Source organism: Urocitellus parryii, chromosome 3 (genome assembly GCF_045843805.1).
Source record: "Urocitellus parryii isolate mUroPar1 chromosome 3, mUroPar1.hap1, whole genome shotgun sequence".
Classification (NCBI taxonomy): domain Eukaryota; kingdom Metazoa; phylum Chordata; class Mammalia; order Rodentia; family Sciuridae; genus Urocitellus; species Urocitellus parryii.
In genome coordinates this window covers 13,567,125-13,589,548 of record NC_135533.1, presented here as the reverse complement: position 1 = coordinate 13,589,548, position 22,424 = coordinate 13,567,125, and the positions used below count along the sequence as shown (strand labels likewise).

Here is a 22,424-nt window from a genome sequence, read left to right as displayed (position 1 = left end):
AACAATTTTGGGAAAATCCCACCATTTGATTATTCCATTTTTCTCTCAAGTTACTACATACTTGCTGAAGAAAAGAATTCATTCTAGAATAGTTTCCATTATCAATTCATGGAACTTAAGACTCATATGGTCCTTCACCCTACTGCCTGAAATTTTTTACTTGTTTTCAATAACATCATATTTTTAAAAATCATATTTATTTTAACCTTCTCTATTTTTCTCTGGATCCCAACCTCATCCTCCAACCTTTAATACTTTCTGTTTTTTTTTTTTTTTTTTTTTTTTTTTTGTGGTACTGGGGATTGAACATTCTACCAACTGAGCTATTCCCCCAGACCCCTTTAATTCATTCTGAAAACAACATTATCTTCAACTTAACCACTTGATGAAGATTAAGGTCATCAAATGAAAGCTTCCTCTACTTTTTGTCTAAACAATTCAAGTCCTTCCCCATCCTTCCTCTACTCTATTCAAGGGCCTCAACTAAGATGGCCTTGGACCATCATCATCTTTACCATTTTCTCTGATATTTTCTGTTTTCCACTGTTTTCTAACTACAAATATGAGCAAGTCAGTTCCACATAAATATATATTTCAGTGACTACTACCAAAAAAAAATTCATTTGGTTTTTAAAATGTTGCAGATATCAGACACTTCTTCAGAATGCAACTTTTCAAAGCTTTCTAATCAAACCCTAATTAAGATAAAAGTCAGAGAAAAGAAAAAGATAAAAGCCAGAAGAGCTATTCTTTCCTTTACCTCCTTTAGAGTATTAATCGTACTCTTCTTTATATGGCTAATTTTTCTTATTGCTGAAGTAATTTTTGGATGGTTAAATGAGATGACAAATAAAATGAAGATTACTAGACTACCACAAAGCAAAAATCCAATAAATACTGTTGTTAGTAAAAATCAGTAGCAGTGAAAAAAGTACCAGTAGTTCTTGTGAAGAATTACTAGAGTATGTGGCCAAGTTCTTGACATTATTCTTCAAAACTATAAGTTAGTTGAGGGTACAGATGGCATCTAATTTTTTTAATACTTATTTTTTAGTTTTAGGTGGACACAATATCTATATTATTTTTATGTGGTGCTTATAACCCAGTGCCTCACGCATACTAGGCAAGTGCTCTATCACTTGAGCCACAACCCTGGTCACGGATGGCATCTAATTTATTATAATGCGAAAAAAGCATGACAACAATGATGACAAAAAAGATGACAACAATCCCCAAGTTGATCTACAGATTCAATGCAATCTTTATCAAATCCCAATTTTCATGTTTTTAAAGAACTCAGAATATATCATAACAATCTTTAAAAAGAATGAATTTGGAGAACTCATACTGTTTCTAAATCTACTAAAAGCTACAATAATCAAGGCAGTGTAATATTGGAATAAGCATACTCATATAGAACAACAAAACAAAACTGAGGGTCCTAAGGTCAACTGATTTTCATCAATGGTGCCAAGATAATTTGATGGAGGAAAAAATGGTCTTTTCAAAAAATGGTACAACTGGATAGCCACTTGTAGAAGAATAAAGTTAAACTACTACCTAACATCACATTACAATTTAACTCAATTTGGGTGTGGTAGTGTACACCTGTAATTCCAGAGGCTTGGGAGACTGAGGTAGAAGGATTCCATGTTGGAGGTCAGCCTCAGCAAGCTAGCAAGACACTCAGCAATTTAGTGAAATCCTGTCTCAAAGTAAAAACTGAAAAGGACTAGGGATATAGCTCAGTGGTAAAGCACCCCTGTACTCAATCCCTAGTATCAAAAACATTAAATCAAAACAGAGCAGATACCTAAAAAGTACAAGAACTAAAACCATAAAACTCCTACAAGAAAATGTAGGAGTAAATCATCCTGACCATGAATTAGGTAGGTAATAGTTTCATATATATGACACCCCAAAAAGTACAGCAACCAAAAAAAAAAAAAAAAGGAAGAGAAAAGAATAAACCTGACTCCAATCAAAATTAAAACTTTTGTGCTTTAAAAGAAACACCTCATAGAATGGGAGAAAATATCACAAATCCTATTGGATAAGGGCCTACTATCAAGAATATATAAAGAATATATTACAACTGAAGAATAAAAATACACATACACCTGATTTGAAAATGGGTAAAGATCCAGGTCTGATGGTGCATGCTTGTAATGCCAGCAACTTAAGAAGCTGAGGCAGGAGGATTTCAAGTTCGAGGGCAGCCTTAGCAATTTAATAAGGCCCTAAAAAACTTAGTGAGACCCTGTTTCAAAATAAAAAACATTGTAAGGACTGGGATGTGGTTCAAGAGTCCCCTGGGGGACTGGGGTTGTGGCTCAGTGGTAGAATACTCGCCTAACACATGTGAGGTGCTGGGTTCAATCCTCAACACCACATAAAAATAAATAAAATAAGGTAATGTGTCCATCTACAACTAATTTTATATATATATAAAGAGTCCCCTGGGTTCAATCCCCATTACCAGTAAATAAACAAACAAACTAATAAATAAAAATAAAATGGGTCAAGGATTTGAGTAGAAATTTCTCCAAAGAAGATATACAAATGGCTAACATATGAAAAGATGTTCAACATCATTAGTCATTTGGGAACTGTAAACCAAAATCAAACTGGATACCAATACATTCTTACTAGAATGGTTATAATGAAAACAAACAGAAAATAACAAGGGTTGGTGAGGATGTGACAAAACTGGAACTTTCATATATTGGTGGTAGGAATGTAAAATAGTGCAAAGGCTTGGGACTGGCAATTCCTTGAAACTTAAAGAGTTACCATAGGACCCAGCAATTTTAATCCTAGGCATACAACCAAAAGAAATGAAAAACCTGTGCATGCCTTCACAAAACCTGTACATGAAAGCTCTCAGTAGAATTATTAATAATAACCAAAAAGTATAAACAGCCCAAGTGTTCATCAATTGAAGAATGGATACAGAAAGTGTATAGAGACAAATCCATAGGAACAAATAGTAGATCATATTAGTTTCTAAGGGCTGAAGGGAATGAATACTAATGGATTAAGAATTTCATTCTAAGGGTGATAAAGGTGTTTTGGAGTTAGTAATGATGATGTACAACTTCTTATGAGTATATGAAAAACCACAGAATCATGTATTTTAAGAAAATTAATCTTATGAGAATTATTTTTCAATTAAGATTGGAGGGAAAAAATTCAAAGATCTACTCAATTTTAATGTAATGGGAAAAACAATGAAATAATTTTTTAATGATTTAGCTAGTTAAATTTGTTCTTACTAAACTTAATTTCATAACATATGATGAATCTTACAAACTGCCCCCAAACATATGCAATGGACTCCTCTGTATTTCAGAGGAAGCACCTAGCTTCTAATATTCCTTTTATTGCAAAAACTGATGAAATGCCTCTGCACTGTCCTACAGACTTACAATCAGAAAAGATGTCAAGCATCAGAATGATATGGTGATTGAGAGCACAGATTCTAAAATCAGAATGTCTGGCTTCGAACACTGGCTATTTCATTTATTAGTTGTATAACCATGGCCATATTATTATTAAACCTGTCTGCGTCTGAGTTTCTTCATCTATAAAACAAAAATAAGAATAGTAGGAACAACTCAAAGGGTGGGTTGAAAATTACATAAGTTACTGTATGCTTAGAATAGGCCTGGTGCATATACCAAGGACTTAATAAATATCAGGGACTATTACTGTCATCAGCTGGCAGGGGACCCTAGACATACAATCATACATTTTGAGTTAACTGGAACTCAAGTGTTATAACTAGATATGCAGGGTGATTTCAGAAGCACCACTAATCTGAAGAAAAATTGTCAATACTGGAAAAATTGATCCTAGTTCTCATTTCAGGAAATGTTAATAAGTACAGTCAATAGGTCTAGGGCTGAGAATGACCTAACTCTTGTCAATAAGATATAAAGGGAAGACTTACAGGGAATTTTGGAGAAAGAGTTTCCTCTTGGCAAGAACTCAGTATACAACATAATCTCTATTTGCTGCTTTTTCTTTGAGGAGTTTTCTGAGGGAGAGAGACTCAAATCTACTGTAGCCTTGACCAAAACAACAAAAAGAAAAAACCAAACCAAACCAAAACAAACAAACAAACAAAAGGACTATAGAGATACAATCCAGTACTAACAACTTTGAATACTAATCTTATGATAATTTACCTCTATGCTTCTTGTTAAGGGAAAATAAAACCTATTTGTTTTCTCAAACTGTTTTTGGAGTTTTCTATTTCTCATAATTAAAAGTACTGATAATTTGTACAGATCTGAATATATTCTTTAATTTTCTGATCTTTCATCTAACATTTCCATCTGTTTTTGTTCTGTTTCTGAAATATGTATCTTCCAACATTTATTAATCTGTACACATACACACAAGTCTGTGTGTATACATACATATATTTTTTTTCTGTATAGTAATTTTAGTTTCCAAGAGTTCTGCTACTTTAGTAGCTCTGATGTTAAGTATAGTTAAGTACAGTTATTTACAAATTTTCTTCTAATGTCTGAGTTCCTACCACCGTATTTGCAGTTGTCTTTCTGGCTAAAAGAATTTTTCTTAAATATATGGTTATTCTTTGCTGTCCTTTCATACCTTAAAAACTCTTAAAATGCCAATCCTAAGCAAATAAACCTATAGATTCAATGCAATCTGTACCAAAATTCTGATGACATGTTTATAGAAATTAAAAAACAAAACAAATCCTTTCTGAAATTCATTTGAAATTTCAAGGGACCCGGAATAGCCAAAACATCTTGAAAAAGAACAATGCTAGAGGACTCACACTTCTGATTTCAAAACTTTTTTTTACTACAAAGTTAGAGATCAAACAATCACAGACACACCAACAGAACAGAGAGCCCAGAAACAGACTCTCCCATATATGGCCAAATTATTTTTGACAAGAGTGCCAAGACTATTCAACTGGAAACGAATAGCATTCTTGACAAATTATGTTGGGAAATTGGGTATCCATATAAGAAAGAATGAAGCTTGACCTTTACCTTACCCTGTATACAAAAATTAACTCAAAATTGATCAAAGATCAAAACATAAGAGCTAAAATGATAAAACTCTTAGGGGAAAACATAAATGACATTGGATTTGATATTACTTCTTAAGCATCACTGTGCCTCTAAAGGAACAGGATACAAAAGGAGAACTAGTTAAGATGGCCTTTATCAAAAGTAAAATAACTTCTGTGTATCAAAGGATACTATTAACAGAGTGAAAAAGAAAACCACAGAATGGGAGAAATATCTATGAATCATTTATCTGATAAAGACTGATATCCAGAATGTTAAAAAAAAAACTGTTAACACAATAACCAATACCCAAACAACACAATTAAAAATGGCAAAAGGCTTACATACACATTTCCTTAAAGAAGACATACAAATGGCCAATAAGAACATGAAAGGATGGGCTGGGGATACAGCTCAGTTGTTGCATTCTCTTAGATCATAATGGAATGAAATTAGAAATCAGTGAGAAAAAAAAAGCTACTCTAACATCTGGAGACTAAATAATATGCTATTGAATGACACCAATGGATAGAAGAAGAAATCATGGATGAAATTTAAAAATACTTAGATGGATGAAAACAGCAATACAACACATCAAAATCTCTGGGACACTATGAAGGCAATGCTAAGAGAAAAGTTTATTGCATTGAGCTCATCCATTAAAAGAGTAGAAAGTCAACAAATAAATAACCTAACATTACATTTCAAAGGCTCAGAAAAAGAAGAACAAATCAACACCAAAACAGTAGAACACAGGAAATCATTAAAATCAGAGCTGAAATCAATTAATTTGAAACAAAAGAAACAATCCCAAAACATCAACAAAACAAAAAGTTGGTTCTTTGGGGGAAAAAAAAAAAGTAAAATTGATAAACCCTTAGCCAAGTTAACAAAGAGACAGAAAACTCAAATAAAATTCATGATGAAAAGGAAATAAATATCACAATGGACACAGACAATAATCAGACCTATTTTGAAAATTCATACTCTAATAGATATTTTGAAGACATCAACAAATTTTTAGAGACATATGACCTTCCAAAACTGAAACGGCACACAGAAAATTTAAACAGGTCAATTTCAAGCAATGAAACTGAAGATGACATCAAAAGCCTACCAAGAAAAGCCAGAGGGATTCTCAGCAGAGTTCTACCATAACATTCAAAGAAGAACCAACACCAATCTTCCTCAAATTATCCCAAGAAATAGAAAAGGAGGGAACCCTTCCAAACTCATTCTATGAAGCCAATATCACCTTGATACCAAAACCAGACAAAGACACAACAAAGACAGAAAATCTCAGACCAATATCCCTGATGAACATAGATGCAAAAATACTGGTAAATTAACATATTAAAAAGATAGTGCATCATGATCAAGTAGGGTTCATCCCAGGAATTCAAAGCTGGTTTAACATTAGGAAGTCAATAAAAGTAATTTATCACATCAACAGACTTAAAGACAAAAATTACCTGATTATGTCAAAAGATGCAGAAAAAGCATTTGACAAAATATAGCATCCATTCAAAACACTAAAAAAAACTACAAACAGTAGGAACATACCTTAACATTATAAAAGCTATACATGCTAAATCTAAGGCCAACATCATTCTAAACAGAGAAAAATTGAAAGCATTCCCTCTAAAAACAGGAATAAGACAGAAATACTCTCTATCACCACTTCTATTCAACATAGTTCTGGAAACTTCTAGCCAGAGCAATTAGACAAAAGAGATACAAATAAAGGGATACAAATAGGAAAAGAGGAATTCAAACTACCCCTATTTGCTGACAACATGATTCTATATTTAGAAAATCCTAAAAACTCCACCAGAAAACTTAACTCATAAGTGAATTTAACAAAGTAGCAGGATATATAACATTTACCCTCGTAAATCAATTGTGATCTATACACTGGTTGATTATGAATCAACTGAAAGAGAAATTAGAAAAACTATCCCAGTTACAAAAGCTTCAAAGAAAATAAAATATGTGGGAATCAATCTAACAAAAGACGTGAAAGACCTCTATAAGGAAAACTACAGAAAGAAATTGGAAAAGATATTAGAAGATGAAAAGATCTTCCACGTTCTTGGATAAGCAGAATAAATATAGTCAAAATGGTCATACTACCAAAAGCACCATACAGATTTAATGCAATTCCTACTAAGGTTCCAATGAAGTTCTTCATAGAAATAGAAAAAGCAGTCATGAAATTCATTTGGAAAAATAAGAGCCCGGGGGACTGGGGTTATAGCTCAGTGGTAGATCACTTGCCTTGCATGCGTGACACACTGGGTTTGAATCACAGCACCACATAAAAATAAATAAAGATGTTGTATACAACAACAACCAAAAAAAAAAAAATTAAAAAAAGAGGGGGTGGCTGGGGCTGTGGTTCAGTGGTAGAGTGCTCGCCTGACATGCACAAGGCACTGGGTTCAATCCTCAACACCACATAAATGTAAAATAAAGATATTGTGTCCACCTAAAACTAAAAAATAATTTAAAAAAAGAGGCCAGAATAGCCAAAGCAATCCTCAGCAAGAAAAGTAATGCAGGAGGCATCACAATACCAGACCTTAAGTTATACTAAATAACTGTAGTATCAAAAACCATGTGTTGTTGGCACCAAAACAGACATGAAGACCAATGGTACAGAATAGAAAACACAGAGACAAACCCACATAAATACAGTTATCCCATCCTAGACAAGACACCATTAACATACATTGGAGAAAAGACAGCCTCTTCAACAAATGGTGCTGGGAAAACTGGAAATCCATATGTAACACAATTAAATTAGGACCCTATCTCTCACCCCACCCAAAACTTATCTTTAAGTGAATCAAGAACCTAGGCATGAGACTAGAGATCCACCTACTAGAAGAAAAAGTAGGTCCAAATCTCCATGATGTCGACCTAGGAACTGAATTCCTCAAAAAGACTCTGAAAGTGCAAGAAAGAAAATCAAGGATCAATAAATGAGATTGTATCAAACTAAAAGACTCAACACCAAAAAAAACCAAAATAATCCAATCAATAAATGGGCAAAGAAACTGAACTGACACTTCACAGAAGACATATGAATGGCCAACAAACATATGAAAAAATGTTTAACATCACTAGTAATTAAGAGAAATCCAAATTAAAACTGCATCAAGATTTCACCTCACTCCAGTCAGAATGGCAATTATTGAGAATATAAGGAACAGAAAATGTTGGCGAGGATATGGGGAAAAAGGTACATTCTCACATTGCTGGTGGGACTGTAAATTGGTGCAGCCCCACCAATTTGGAAAGCAGTACTGAGATTCCTCAGAAAAACTGGAATGAAACCACCATTTGATCCGTTATCCTACTTCTCAGCAAATACTCAAAGGACTTAAGATCAGCATACTATAGTGACTCGAACATCAATGTTCATAGCAGCTCAATTCACAATAGCTAAGCTACGGAACCGAGTGTCCTTCAAAAGAAGAACAGATAAAGAAAATGTGATACATGTACACAATAGAATATTACTTAGCCATAAGGAAGAATGAAATTATGGCATTTGCTGGTAAATGGATGGAATTGGAGACTATCATGCTAAGTGAAATAAGCCCCAAAACCTAAAGGGTCAATTTTCTCTCTGATATGCAGATGGAGAAGAGATGGGAATGGGGAAAGACAGGAGAATGAATTGAACATATAACTTTCCTATGTTCACTAAGAATACAAGATCAGTGTAACTCCACATCATGTACAACAAAAAGAATGGGAATTTATATTTCATGTATATATGATATCTCAAAATACATTCTACTGTCATGTATAACTAAAAAGAACAAATAAAAACATAAAAAAAGAAGGTAAGGCAGTGCAAGCACTATGTAAAAAGGTATGATAATTTCTTTAAAAAACTTAAATATAATTATCATGTAATCCTGCAATTCTATTTCTTGATATATTTCCAAAACAACTATTTTTATACCCATGTTCACAGCAGCATTCTTCATAACAAGAAAAGCAACCCAAGTGTCCACTGACAAATGAATGGCTAAACAAAATGTGATGCACACGAACACACACACATAATGGAATATTATTGAGACTTCAAAAGGAAGGGAATTTTTAAGCATGCATTATTCATGTTGCAGCAGGGATAAATCATGAAGACATTATGCTAAGTGAAACAAGCCAGTCACAAAAGGACAAATATTGTATGATTCCACCATAGTATTAAAATTCATATAAACAAGAGAATGTTGGTTGCTACAGACTGGGAGGAGAGAAATAGGGAGTTAGTGGTTAATGGATAAAAAGTTTCAATTTGGGGGCTGGAGCTGGGGCTCAGTGGTAGAGCACTCACCTAGCATGTGTTAGGTCCTGGGTTAGATCCTCAGCACCACATAAAAATAAACAAATGAAGTAAAGATATAAAAATAAATATTTAAAAAAGTTTCAGTTTGGTATGATAAAGATCTTCTACAGAATTTAGTCATTATTTCTGCATGCGCTGTCATCCAAAAATGCTGTATATTATTTCTTCTTTTTCACATGTATTGATGGTCCTTTTTTTTTGCATCCTATATATATATAATTCTTATTTTTTTTTTAAATTTTTTAAAGTTGTTGATGGACCTTTATTTTATTTATTTGTATGTGGTGGTGAGAATCACCCAGTGCCTCACGCATGCTAGGCAAGCGCTCTAACACTGAGCCACAACCCCAGCCCTATAATTAAGTCTTATGAGTGGTCATTATACTTGTAATAAGGTACATTTTCTTGTTTCCAAGTCACAGGCAGATTTTCATATCAGATGGAACTAAAATGTAATTTGCTTATTTATTTAGGTCTTCAATATTCTTTTCTTTGTGGGTGGAGTACCGGGGATTGAACTCAGGGGCCATATCACCAGCCCCATTTTGTATTTTATTTAGAGACAGGGACTCACTGAGTCGCTTAGCGCCTTGCTTTTGCTGAGGCTGGCTTTGATCTCGCAATTCTCTAGTTTCAGCCTTCCAAGTTGCTGGAATTATAGGCGTGTGCTAACACACACACCAGTCTTCAATATTCTTAAGAATCTTTCTCTAATAAATCAAGTGAATGAAAATAAATTACCAATCTGTTCTGTGTTAAAAAAAATCTTCTGGAGATAAATAACAGTAATGTGGTAATGGTAGCACAACACTATGAATGCACTAAAATCACAGAATTCTATACCTAAAAGTGGTTAAAATGGTAAATTTTCTGGGTATTTCACCCCAATAAAAGGAAAAAAAGAAAACATATTAAGGACTGCTTAAGTGCGGGATTAGAAACCTGTAGAATGGTGGGTGTAGATTTGATTTTACACTGAAGGGCCTTCAAATATCACTACTTACAAGTCTTTTCTCTTGGACTGGTCAGTTTTCCATAGGCAAGAATTCTATAACCTCTAGCCAGGGTCCTCTTCACAGTACATTAAATGTTGTTAAGTACAATGTTCTAGCTCATTTATATGTTCATTGTATGTACCTCTCTTCCCTGATTCAAGCACAACTAGTTTAAGGCAGAGATTTAGGATCTTTTAAAAAAATTTCTATATCCCCAGGGGCATTCATATGTTGTGCTACCATTACCGTGCAAATGTTAGAAGGAACCCAATAAGTATCTGTTGAATGAATGAACCAACTACTTGTGCAGGACTGTATTTCAGAAACTACATAAAGCTCAGAACCTTAAATTACCACATGTGTAATCTTATTCTCATTTTATGAGGTAGGACACAGGGAGACTAGGTAAACTGTCTGCAGGAACTAAGGTCCGAATGGGATTAAAAAATGGGGTCTGTGTGACCTCACTGGCTCAAGTTAATCATTGTATTTTATGGCCCTCTATGTATGCCTGTGTATATATGTATATATACACACACACACACACACACATATTTTCATAAACACTAAATATAGCTAAAAACTGTGTAGTATAAGAATCTGTTACTTTACCACATGGTAATGTCATAACCCTTGAGTTATGATCTGACATATAATTTGAATATATTACCCAAATTTATGTGTCTAATTCTAAAAAAGAAACCAACCAAATAAAATATACCTAGTAAAAGATCCACAAATCATGTCAAGAACAATGGTTGAAGAAATTAGAATTATTTAGCCCAACTATGGGTAAGGGTGGAGGGGCACAAAGGCATGACAAAGGTAGAATAAGACCATAGACTTCTGCATTAGATAATTGCCCTCTTTATTAGCAGTGTCACCTTGGGTAAGTCACTTTAAGCTTTGTTTATTCACCTGCAAAATGGGGATAACAAAAATACCTACCACCTAGCATCTAGCCCAAAGTAATGATAAGGATTAAACTGACAAATGCGTTTAACACAGTACTGGGCACACATTAAGTCAAAGTTTTGTTGCTATTAATGATCAGTCTTTAAATATTAAAAAGTCTTAAAGAGTATGTGTGTGGAGGAGGAGGTGAATCACTACTATTGAAAGACATGGTTACTGCTGCAAATGTATTATATTTGAGCATGGGGGGAAAGTCCCCAAGACATAGAAATGGGTATGAGGCAAACTGCTGCTTATAGTCTAACTCTGATTAAAAAAGAATTATCGGTTTCACTAGGACTATTTATATCTTCATGACTCCTTTGCTGGCATCCAAAATCATCCAAGTAAAAGGGATAGCATGAGATATTAGAAAAAGTATCTAGTATCCAGATAAGAATTCTAGTCCTACCATTGATCCTAACTAGTAGTGTGATGGGGGATAAGCCATAGGAATAGGAGGAAAAGAATAGAACAGTTTATTAGCTGATTGGTATCCAAACTTCCAACATTTATTTTACCCTGTTTAGATTGGGGTTGAGGGAGGTGGCAGGTGGCGCTGGAACACAGGACTTGCGTATGCTAGGCCAAGGCTCTATCACTGCTACAGCCCTCCATTCTAAAATTTATTTCAGAAACGCACTTTCTCATGAAATAATGAAGGTTTTTCTTTAAAAAAGCAATTATAGTACTAAATTAGAAATCTGAATCGCACTTTCTCATGAAATAATGAAGGTTTTTCTTTAAAAAAGCAATTATAGTACTAAATTAGAAATTTATTTGGAGTCTTTCAATCTATGCTTTAAAATCCCTGCCATTTGGAGTCAAATGGTAATCTAATCATTTATCATTTAGAGTTATCTTCCTATATGACTAGTGATTACAGCTGAATCACTAGTCATATAGTACTACTGTGAAGTAAAGGCAGTGGAGAGCAATGGTGTGCACTGGGTACTGTAGAACCTGAGTGCCTACATTCCACAACAGCTGGCTCACTATGGAGGCTGGCTGATTTCCAGAAGGAAACTAAGGTCAAGAAGGCTTATCTGTGATTACAATAGTACCTATTATTTCACAGGATTAAGACTTAACACAACGACTAACTCCATATATAAATTTACAATCATGATCAAGTCTTGACACAAACTTCAAGGAACTATTAAACAAAAAAAGGTAAAGCAATGTTGGGCTATTTCAAGATGATTCAATTTTTTTTTTCTATGAGGAAGAAAAACCAATTGTAGGGGCACTTATTCTAGAAAAGATATTTTACAAAAATTCCTCGTTTTCCAATATGGTCACTAGTTTTGTTGACAACAAAACAGTGTGCTTTCTCTCTTTTAAAAATTCTTTATTCAGAGAAATATTTTAAAGTTTAAAGAGGACTTCCTCCTTACTTTTGACATTTTCTAAATTATAAAATAGTGCATGTATATTTTAACAAGTGAAACAAGACTAAGACTATAATAAAGTCAAAGCTAATTCTCTCTTCCAGTATCTATTGCTAATCCCAGACCCTACAAGAATCAAGATCAACACTACAAAACTTTTTACAAATTCATTTATTTTTCCTTTAAAAAATTACTACAAATATGATACTCAAAAGCTTACCTCCAGGTATATTGATGGTGGATTATGCTCCCCACCGAATTTGTCCAGTAGGGCCTCTATATGTTCCTGTGTCAATTTAATCATTTGTTTGATATTCCACACCTAAAAAAAATATATATTTTAAAAGAATAAAGATAAATAAAGATCATTTAGTATATCCCAGGCCCTCCATCAAAAAAGTAAATGTAAATGTTTAGGGTTGGTATTAACCTTTAATGTTCCCTTTTGACTCATGTGGAAAACAAATATGTATGTATATAAAACATATAAATACACATAAATATTATATAAAACATTTTGACATTTTTCCCACTAAATAACAATGCCTCAAAATTCTTCCCACATTAGTACACCTCTATTTTACTCCTCCTTAATGGCCGAATAAATGTTCATTTTATAATCTTTCTATATTACTGCTAATTTCAATGATCTCCACACTAATGGTAACCAGGGTTAGGTGAACACGATAATTTTAAGAAAATCAATTTCCAGATCCTCAGTTTTTCTCTGTACTGTACTCTCCTTAACTGATTTGCTTAAGGACTAATTCTGGGCTGGGGATGTAATTCAGTGACACTGCTGGCCTAGTATGCATGAGGAGCTGAGTTCCATTCCCAGAACTGCAAAAACAAAACAAAACACACACACTAACCTCCTCCTTCAAAAAACAAACCAATGGGCTGGGGATGTGGCTCAAGTGGCAGCGCGCTCACCTGGCATGCGCAGGGCATTGGGTTGGATCCTCAGCACCACATACAAATAAAATAAAGATGTTGTGTCCACCGAAAACTAAAAAAATTACATCTTAAAAAAAAAAAAAACACAAAAAACAAACCAAAACAAAAAAAAGCAGAACTAGTTCTTCTTGCCCACCTCCCCTATTAAAATCATCATTTAAAAGAAAGGTAAAGTTATTATCCATCTCAAATACTGCTAAAATGCACTACTCTGAGGTGTAAAAACTCCAAAGTATCTCATAAATAGATCATTAAAAGAGGGGAAATTGAAAAGGGGGAAAAGATAAAAATTAAGGGAAACACCTGTTTTTATCAATGAAATGGATTTTTGTAAGGTCCCAAGTCTTATTCATTATCTAGCCATTCAGCACAGAATTCAGAAGTCTAAGTAGTTATAACAAAGGCACATATTAACATATTTTGGGGGGTTGGTGGGGGGGTACTGGGGAATGAACTCAGGGGCACTCAACTATTGAGCCACATTCCCAGCCCTATTTTATATTTTATTTTGAGACAGGGTCTCACTGAGTTGCTTAGTGCCCTTGCAATCCTCCTGTCTCAGCCTCCTGAGCCGCTGGGATTACAAATGTGCGTCACTGTGCCTGGCAACACATTTGTTTTAAGATAACATAAAAAGGTCAGAACTTTTTTCTTGATGAACGATGTTGTCCAATTTATCTAGTTTCACAGAGAGAACTGGCTTGCAAATTATGTGGCAGTCTTATGTATAAACCAAATATTTCAATCTGAAGTTTTTAAGGTGACCCAAAAGTGTATTCAACATTATAAATGAAATACTCAGTAGAAATTATGGCCTTTTAAACTATTAAAGTTATAATGAAAAGATGTGATGCCAGGAGTGATGGTGTGCACCTGCAGTCCCAACAACTCAGGAGGCTGAGGCAAGAGGATCACTTGAGCCCAGGAATTTGCCAGCCCAGGCAATATATTGAGACCTCATTTAAAATTTAAAAAGTACTATACCTAAAAAACGAATAAATAAACAAATATTTAAAAATATTTTAAAAGGTACAAAGGGAAATAAATGAGTAGAGGGTTTAAAAATCCTTTAATAATTAATAATTCCCATACTACAGTACATTTATGTTATTCCATTTTTATCAACCTCAATGCTTCAATGAATAGTTCTGAACTGCCTTTCTGGGCAAAGATTTAAGTCTTCAATATTTAGGTAAAGGATTCATGGATAGAAGGGTTCCCGTCCCCCTTCCTATTTCTTTTCTACCCCTGCCCTCCCTTTCTTCCTTTTTCATTCCTGGTAATTGAACACAGGTCCTCACACAGGTTAAGCAAGTGTTCCAACGCTGAGCCACAACCCCTACCCCATATATTTAAAATTTTAATAAATATGCCAAATGTCTCTCAAAAGAAGAAATGTCAAAAGCTATATTCCTATCTACATGGTATGAGCCCTCCCCTTTTCTCCACAAACCTTACCAACATTAGGCATTAACAAACTTTCTAAAAGGGATATAAGGGGATTGGGTTGTTTTAATTTGCATTTTCTAGAAAGTTGGGTGTTTCTGGCCACCCGTGTTGTTAGAAAATTCTCTGTATTGTACTCCCCTTTGTTCTACAGGGTTGTTTTTTCTTGTTGGTTAATTTCTTATCTATAGATACTCTTTATTCTGGATGGTAATCCTTATTATAGTCTTTCAGTTGTTTTACATTTGGCCTTTTTTTTTTTTTTTTTTTGGTACTAGGGCTTGAGCTGAGAGCAGGGCTTAACCAATGAGCTATATCCCCAGCACCTGTTTATTTTGAGATACATTCTTGCTAAATTACTGAATACCCTGCTAAATTGCTGGGGTTGGCTTGGAATTTGCAATCTGCCTTGGCCTCCTGAGTTTCTGGAATAATAGCATGTGCCACTGTGCCTGGCTTCACTTTGTTCCTTTTAACAAAATGATTCAAATGCACATCAAAGCTTGAGAAGTGATGACAGAAGTTTTAAATTTTTTCTACTGTTAGATATTATAACATTTTCTTTTATGATGACTTTATTAATTTATTTCCCAAAAGGGCAAATTAGATGTCTTCTTTTCTCTAGCTATGCTTATTTCTTAGGCAATGTCATCTAATCTTGTGACTTTATATGTCTACTATGAACATACTTAGTCCAAATTTTAACATCCAGCTCTGTCTTCTCTCAACTCTTTCCAACTGCCTACCAAACATTTCTACTAGAATAACTAATAGACACCTCAAACTTAGCATGTTCAAAACCTAACTTCTGATCTTTTCACCAACCAAAACTAGGGGTTTTTTAAGTTATTTTTTTTAACTCAGAAAATGACAAACTTCATTTCTTTGAGTTGCTAAAACCATCCTTGACTCTTGTTTTCAAAACTGACATCTAATCCATCTCCAAATCAAAAGATATATTCACTTTCTCTACCATTACCACCTTAGTCTAAGTCACTATAATTTCTCTTAATTTACAGCCAATTGTCTCTGAAGGTCACTCCTATTTCATGCTTAGAATGAAATAGTAGGTAATCTTTTTAATTTTCACTTTTAAAATATATCTTAATTTACACATAGTACAATATTTATGGGATACATATATATGTGGTATAGTGTGACATTTTAATACATGTACATAATGTTCAATGACTACATTAGAATGACTGGTATATCTATCACCTCTGACCTATATATATCACTGCTTTGTTTTGAGAACATTCAAAATTCTATTGGTTATTCTGAAATTAAGTTAATTATTGTCATAGTTAGCCTATGTGCCATAGAACTTCATTAAGCTTAATCCTCCTATCCAATTGTACCCACATATGCACTAGCCATCCTCCCTTTATCCCTACTCCCCCATGCTCTTCCCATTACTCTATTCTTTACTCCTTTCAGAGCAATTTTTAGATCCTATCTGTGAGGATGTGTGATATTTGGTTTTCTGTGCCTGATTTATTTAACATAATGTTCTCCAGTGCCATTCATGTTGCTACCAACGACAGAATTTTGTTATTTTTATGGCTTAATAATATTCCACTGTGTATACCCAAAACTACAACTACAGATCACCTGTCAATCTTTTGCTCAAAATGCTTCAATAGTTTCCCAAGTAAAAATCACCAACGCCTTTATGGAAGTCTAGAAGGTATTACATGATCTGGCCCTCTGCTACTTGTTTATCCTGATCTTTTACTGTTTTCCCCTTCTTCCTTTGACTAAATCTCACTTGGTCTTTTAAACATGCCAAGTATAATTCCAATGCAGGAATATGCATGTACTATTCCTTTCATCTGGAGTACCCTTTCCTTAAGATTTCTTTTTACATGGTTTGTGAGCATACAAGTTCATTCATCTCTTTATTCCAGTGTCACCTTATCAGAAGGGCAGCGGTTTTTGTCTTGTTTTGTTTTCTGATATACTCCCAGCACCTAGAACAGTGCTTAGCATATTGTAAGCACTCAAATATATATGCTAAGAAAAATGAATACTCGGTTTAGATCTTCCCTCTATGTAAGTTCACTGACAATCTAGGCAAAAATGCTTTGTGAGTCAGGATTTTATATCTTTTAGTTGATTACATTTTTCAGGTTTATTTAGCTAATTGAAGATCAGAAATATGGTTATTCATCTTTTCGTGCCCTTGTCACTTGGTGTCTTAGTCATAACAGAGATTCAATTAAAACAAAACATTTAAGCTATATTTAGAACAGAATATAAAGAATAAAAATTAATCCCAGTTCAGTGGTTCTTCACTTTGCCCAGTAAATTCAGGAGTATATTATACACAGTCTTCCCCCTCCCCCAAAAGTTCTTTACCTAGAACACATTTTCACTTGGCATTAACAACTGCTTCCCTAATATATGGGAAAGAGAAAGGGAAAACAAATAATTGGGGGGGCGGGAATGAACATGGGGGAAATGAAGAGACTGAGCTAATTATGTACTTTTCTTTCTAGGAACCAGAAAATAAGACTGTTTTGGGAGGGCAAGGTAGGGCAATACCATGAGAGTTGGAAGTTGCGTTTTTTTGGTTTTTAATTTTTAATATTTAGCATTCAGTTTTAGGTGGACACAATATCTTTATTTTATTTTTATGTGGTGCTGAGAATCGAACCCAATGCTTCATGCGTGCCAGGCGAGCACTCTACCATTTGAGCCACAACCCCAGACCAGAAGTTGTATTTCTTATTTTTGCAAAAGAAAGTAATTTTATATCCAAATAATGGAGAAAAACTATAATGATCCTAGTTGAAATTAGGAATGATGAGTTTGGGAGAAAAATTATTTCAATTTCCCAGAAGAGTAAGAAAAAGAACTTTGATGATTCTTACAAAATGAGGTACATTAAAAAGTAAAGTAAGGTATTTGTAAAGCTAACAATAGATACATAGTTTGGACTTAAATGACTTCTAGGAAAAAGATGAGTATTTGTTAAAATGATCCTAGAAGTGAATGAAAAAAATTTTAAAGCTTTGAGAAAGTACCTTGATCTCTTTGGTAGGCAGCAATTAAAACCAGGCAAGTTTAATTAACAAATGATCATTTCTAATGGCTTCCACAACTGGCAATATCCCTCTCTATAAAAAGACTAAGGCTAAGGAGCTAGGATCTGTAATCCCAGTGACTTGGGAGGCTAAGGAAGGCAGGAGGATCACAAGTTTGAGGCCAGCCTCAGTAATTTAGCAACACCCCTGCAACTCAGCAAGATCCTATCTTAAAAAGAAAAGAAAAAGGACTGATGGACTGGGGGTATGGCTCGGGTTAAAACAAAACAAAACAGAAAAACAACCCGGGGATCCAATACTAACCTCTCCCACTGCAAAAAAAAAAAAAAAAAAAAAAAAAAAAGAAATTTTTTTAAAAGCTTTGTTCAGAAAATGATTATGTTAAAACATAAATGCAGACAAACTGATATGGAATACACTGAATGGTTGCTACAGCACAATAAAACTATAGCCACTGGCTCTTCTCATCTCTATGAAAAGGTATCAAAAGTTCAGATTATGATGACTGGCTTCTATCCAACTTAGAAAGAAAATATAATTGTGATTGTGTGTGTGTGTGTGTGTGTGTGTGTATGAAAAATTCTTAAATTCATTTTATGAAGCTAGCCAAACATAGATGTCAAAACTCTGGACAAAGACTAGTGGAAAAAAATAAAGCCACAAAATAATCCAATCTATAAAGTAAAAAAGCTCTTAAATATAATCTTTGGATTATATTTAAGATACAGAGATAAAGAGATATAGATATAAAAATATCTACATATGTAAATTGCAAGGATAGTTAACTAGTTGGGAATAACATAATACTTAATAGGTCAAAGGGGAAAAATCACATGACCATTGTAATAACCAAGACACACAGAGACCTAAAATGAAAAAAAAAAATGTTGGAAGAATCATGGTACTGAAATCAAGGAGGTCAGGGCATCAATGGGGGCGATGGTGCAAGGGTGGGATAAGAATAATCCTGAAAAACAGAAAAGGAATATAATCAGCTTGGCAAAGAAACTAAAGCTAATAAACTGCGGATCAAAACATGATGAAATTTCTACTGAAATAATTCTAGAAGAACCTCTGCAAGCTTAAAGACAATAAATATGAAAGAAGGAAAAAATTACAAAGACTTGAATTTTTGAGTTGGGGTTGTAGTACATACCTGAAATCCCAGCTTTTCAGGAAGCTGAGAACAGGAGGACTGCAAATCTGAGGCCAGCCTGAACAGTTTAGGGAGACCTTGCCTCAAGATTAAAAAAATATATATATTTTTTTAAAGACTGGGGATGTAGTTCAGTGGTAGAGTACTTGCCTACCATGTGTAAGACCCTGGGCTCAATACTGGGTACTCTCCCAGTACCCAAATGACTTGAATCTTGAATCATATAGTCATTAAAATAAAAACCTCAGGTGAGGTAAAAAGATAGAACTGAAGAATTATTTTGAAAAAATTAACCAAAAGCCAGAGATAAATGGATTGCAGAAACAAATAGTACTAGTGGGCTGGGATTGTGGCTCAGAGGTAGAGTACTCTCCTAGCACATGCAAAGCCCTGAGTTCAATTCTCAGCACCACATAAAAATAAATAACATAAAGGTATTGAGTCCAACTAAAACTAAAAAATATTTTAAAAAGAATATTTTCCAAACCAGTTGATAATTAAAAATACTGAGATTATGGGCTGAGGTTGTGGCTCAGCGGTAAAGTGCTCATCTAGCACCTGCAAGGCCCTGGGTTCTATCCTCAGAACTACATAAAATCAACTTAATGAAAGAGGTGAAAGATCTATACAATGAAAACTACAGAACCCTAAAGAAAGAAATCAAAGAAGACCTTAGAAGATGGAAAGATCTCCCTTGCTCTTGTTTAGGCAGAATTAATATTATCAAAATGACCATACTACCAAAAACACTACACAGATTTAATGCAATTCTGATCAAAATCCCAATGGCATTCCTCATAGAAATAGAAAAAGCAGTCATGAAACTCATCTTGAAAAATAAGAGACCCAGAATAGTTAAAGCAATCCTTAGCAGGAAGAGTGAAGAAGGTGGCATCACTATACCAGACCTTAAACTATACTATAGAGCAAAAGTAACAAAAACAGCATGGTATTGGCACCAAAACAGACTGGTAGACCAATGGTATGGAATAGAGGACACAGAGACTAACCTACAAAATTACAATTATCTTATAATAGACAAAGGTGCCAAAAACATGCACTGGAGAAAAGAGAGCCTCTTCAACAAGTGGTGCTGGGAAAATTGGAAACCCATATGCAACAAAATGAAATTAAACCCCTATCTCTCACCATGCACAAAACTCAACTCAAAGTGGATCAAGGACCTAGGAATTAAATCAGAGACCCTGTGTCTAATAGAAGAAAAAGTAGGCCCTAACCTCCATCACGTCAGATTAGGTCCAACTTCCTTAATAAGACTCCTATAGCACATGAATTAAAACCAAGAATCAATAAATGGGATGGACTCAAACTAAAAAGTTTCTTCTCAGCAAAAGAATCTGTGAGGTAAATAGAGAGCCTACATCTTGGGAGCAAATCTTTACCCTTCACACATCAGATTGAGTTCTAATCTCTAGGGTACAGAAAGAACTCAAAAAGCTAAACATCAAAAAACAAATAACCCAATCAATAAATGGGCCAAGGGCCTGAATAGACACTTTTCAGAAGAGGATATATTATAATCAATCAACAAATATATGAAAAAATGTTCATCATCACTAGCAGTCAGATAAATGCAAATCAAAACTACTCTAAGATTTCATCTCACTCCAGTCAGAATGGCAGCTATTATGAAGACAAACAACAAGTGTTGGTGAGGATGTGGGGGAAAAGGTACACTCATACATTGCTGGTGGGACTGCAAATTGGTGCAAACAATCTAGAAAGCAGTATGTAGATTCCTTGGCAAACCGGGAATGGAACCACCATTTGACCCAGCTATCCCTCTCCTTGGTTTATACCCAAAGGACTTAAAAACAGCATACTACAGGGACACAGCCACATCAATGTTTATAGCAGCACAATTCACAATAGCTAACCTATGGAACCAATCTGGATGCCCTTCAGATGAATGGATTAAAAAATGAGCATATATACACAATGGAATATTACTTAGCTATTAAAGAATAAAATCATGGCATTTGCAGGTAAATGGATGAAGTGGGAAAAGAAAATGCTAAGTGAAGTTAGTCAATCCCAAAAAACCAAATGTTGGTTTTCTCTGATATAAGGAGGCTAATACATAGTGGGGTAGGAAGGGGAAACATAGGAGGAATAGACAAACTCTAGATAGGGAAGAGGAGTTGGAGGGTAAGGGAGGGGGCACGGGGTTAGAAATGATGGTGGAATGTGATGAACATCATTATCCAAAGTAGATGTATGAAGACACAAATTGATATGAATATATTTTGTATACAACCAGAGATATGAAAAATCATGCTCTATATGTGTAATATGAATTGTCATGCATTCTGCTGTCATATAAAAATACAAATATTTAAAAATAATAAATAAAATAAATGTATTGTGTCCAACTACAACTAAAAACAAATATTAAAATAAAAAATTACTGAGATTAAAGGAGTACACTAAAAACCTGGTCATGAGAAAGAGATAAAGCTGACTCCAAAAACAACACAAGGTTGAGATGAAAACGCAGAAAAGTTCTCAAAGTAAACCAAAGAAAAAAGAAAAACAAGTTAGATTGATGGCTTCTCAACAACAGCAAAAGAAGCAGGAAGATAATGAAAAACAGCTTTAAGATGCAAAAATATCTGGAATTTTGCAGATGTGATTAGATCAAGGAACTTGCAATAGGGGATTATCTTGGATCATATGGGTGGGCCCTACCACATAACCACAAATGTCCTTATAAAAGAGAACTAAAAGGAAATTTTATTACAGAGGATCATGCAATATGAAGACCAAACAGAGATTTAAAGATGGTATATGCTGGCCTTAAAGATGGGACCACGAGCCAAGAAATACACAAAATGCATCTCTGAGGCTAGAAAAGGGAAGTGATTAAATTCTTCCCTAGAGCCTCAAGAGGGAGTGCAGCTTTGCTGACACCTTGCTTTTGGTCTAATGAAATCCATTCTGTATTTCTAACCTGCAGAACTTTAAGAGAATAAATCTACAGTGTAATGAAAGACCAACTTTGTGTTATTTTGTTATAGCAGTTACTATAACAAAT

General features: G+C 34.3%; 1 protein-coding gene across 3 annotated transcripts in view; it reads right to left on the bottom strand.

Moving 5' to 3' along the window:
• Positions 1-22,424, bottom strand: part of Braf (B-Raf proto-oncogene, serine/threonine kinase) — a 177,600-nt gene that overhangs the window by 92,866 nt on the left and 62,310 nt on the right. For all 3 annotated transcript variants that reach the window (XM_026405387.2, XM_077795927.1, XM_026405385.2), the window contains exon 2: positions 12,981-13,082. In XM_026405387.2, the coding sequence (XP_026261172.1) occupies positions 12,981-13,082 (102 nt within the window). The remainder of the gene's footprint in view (positions 1-12,980; positions 13,083-22,424) is intronic.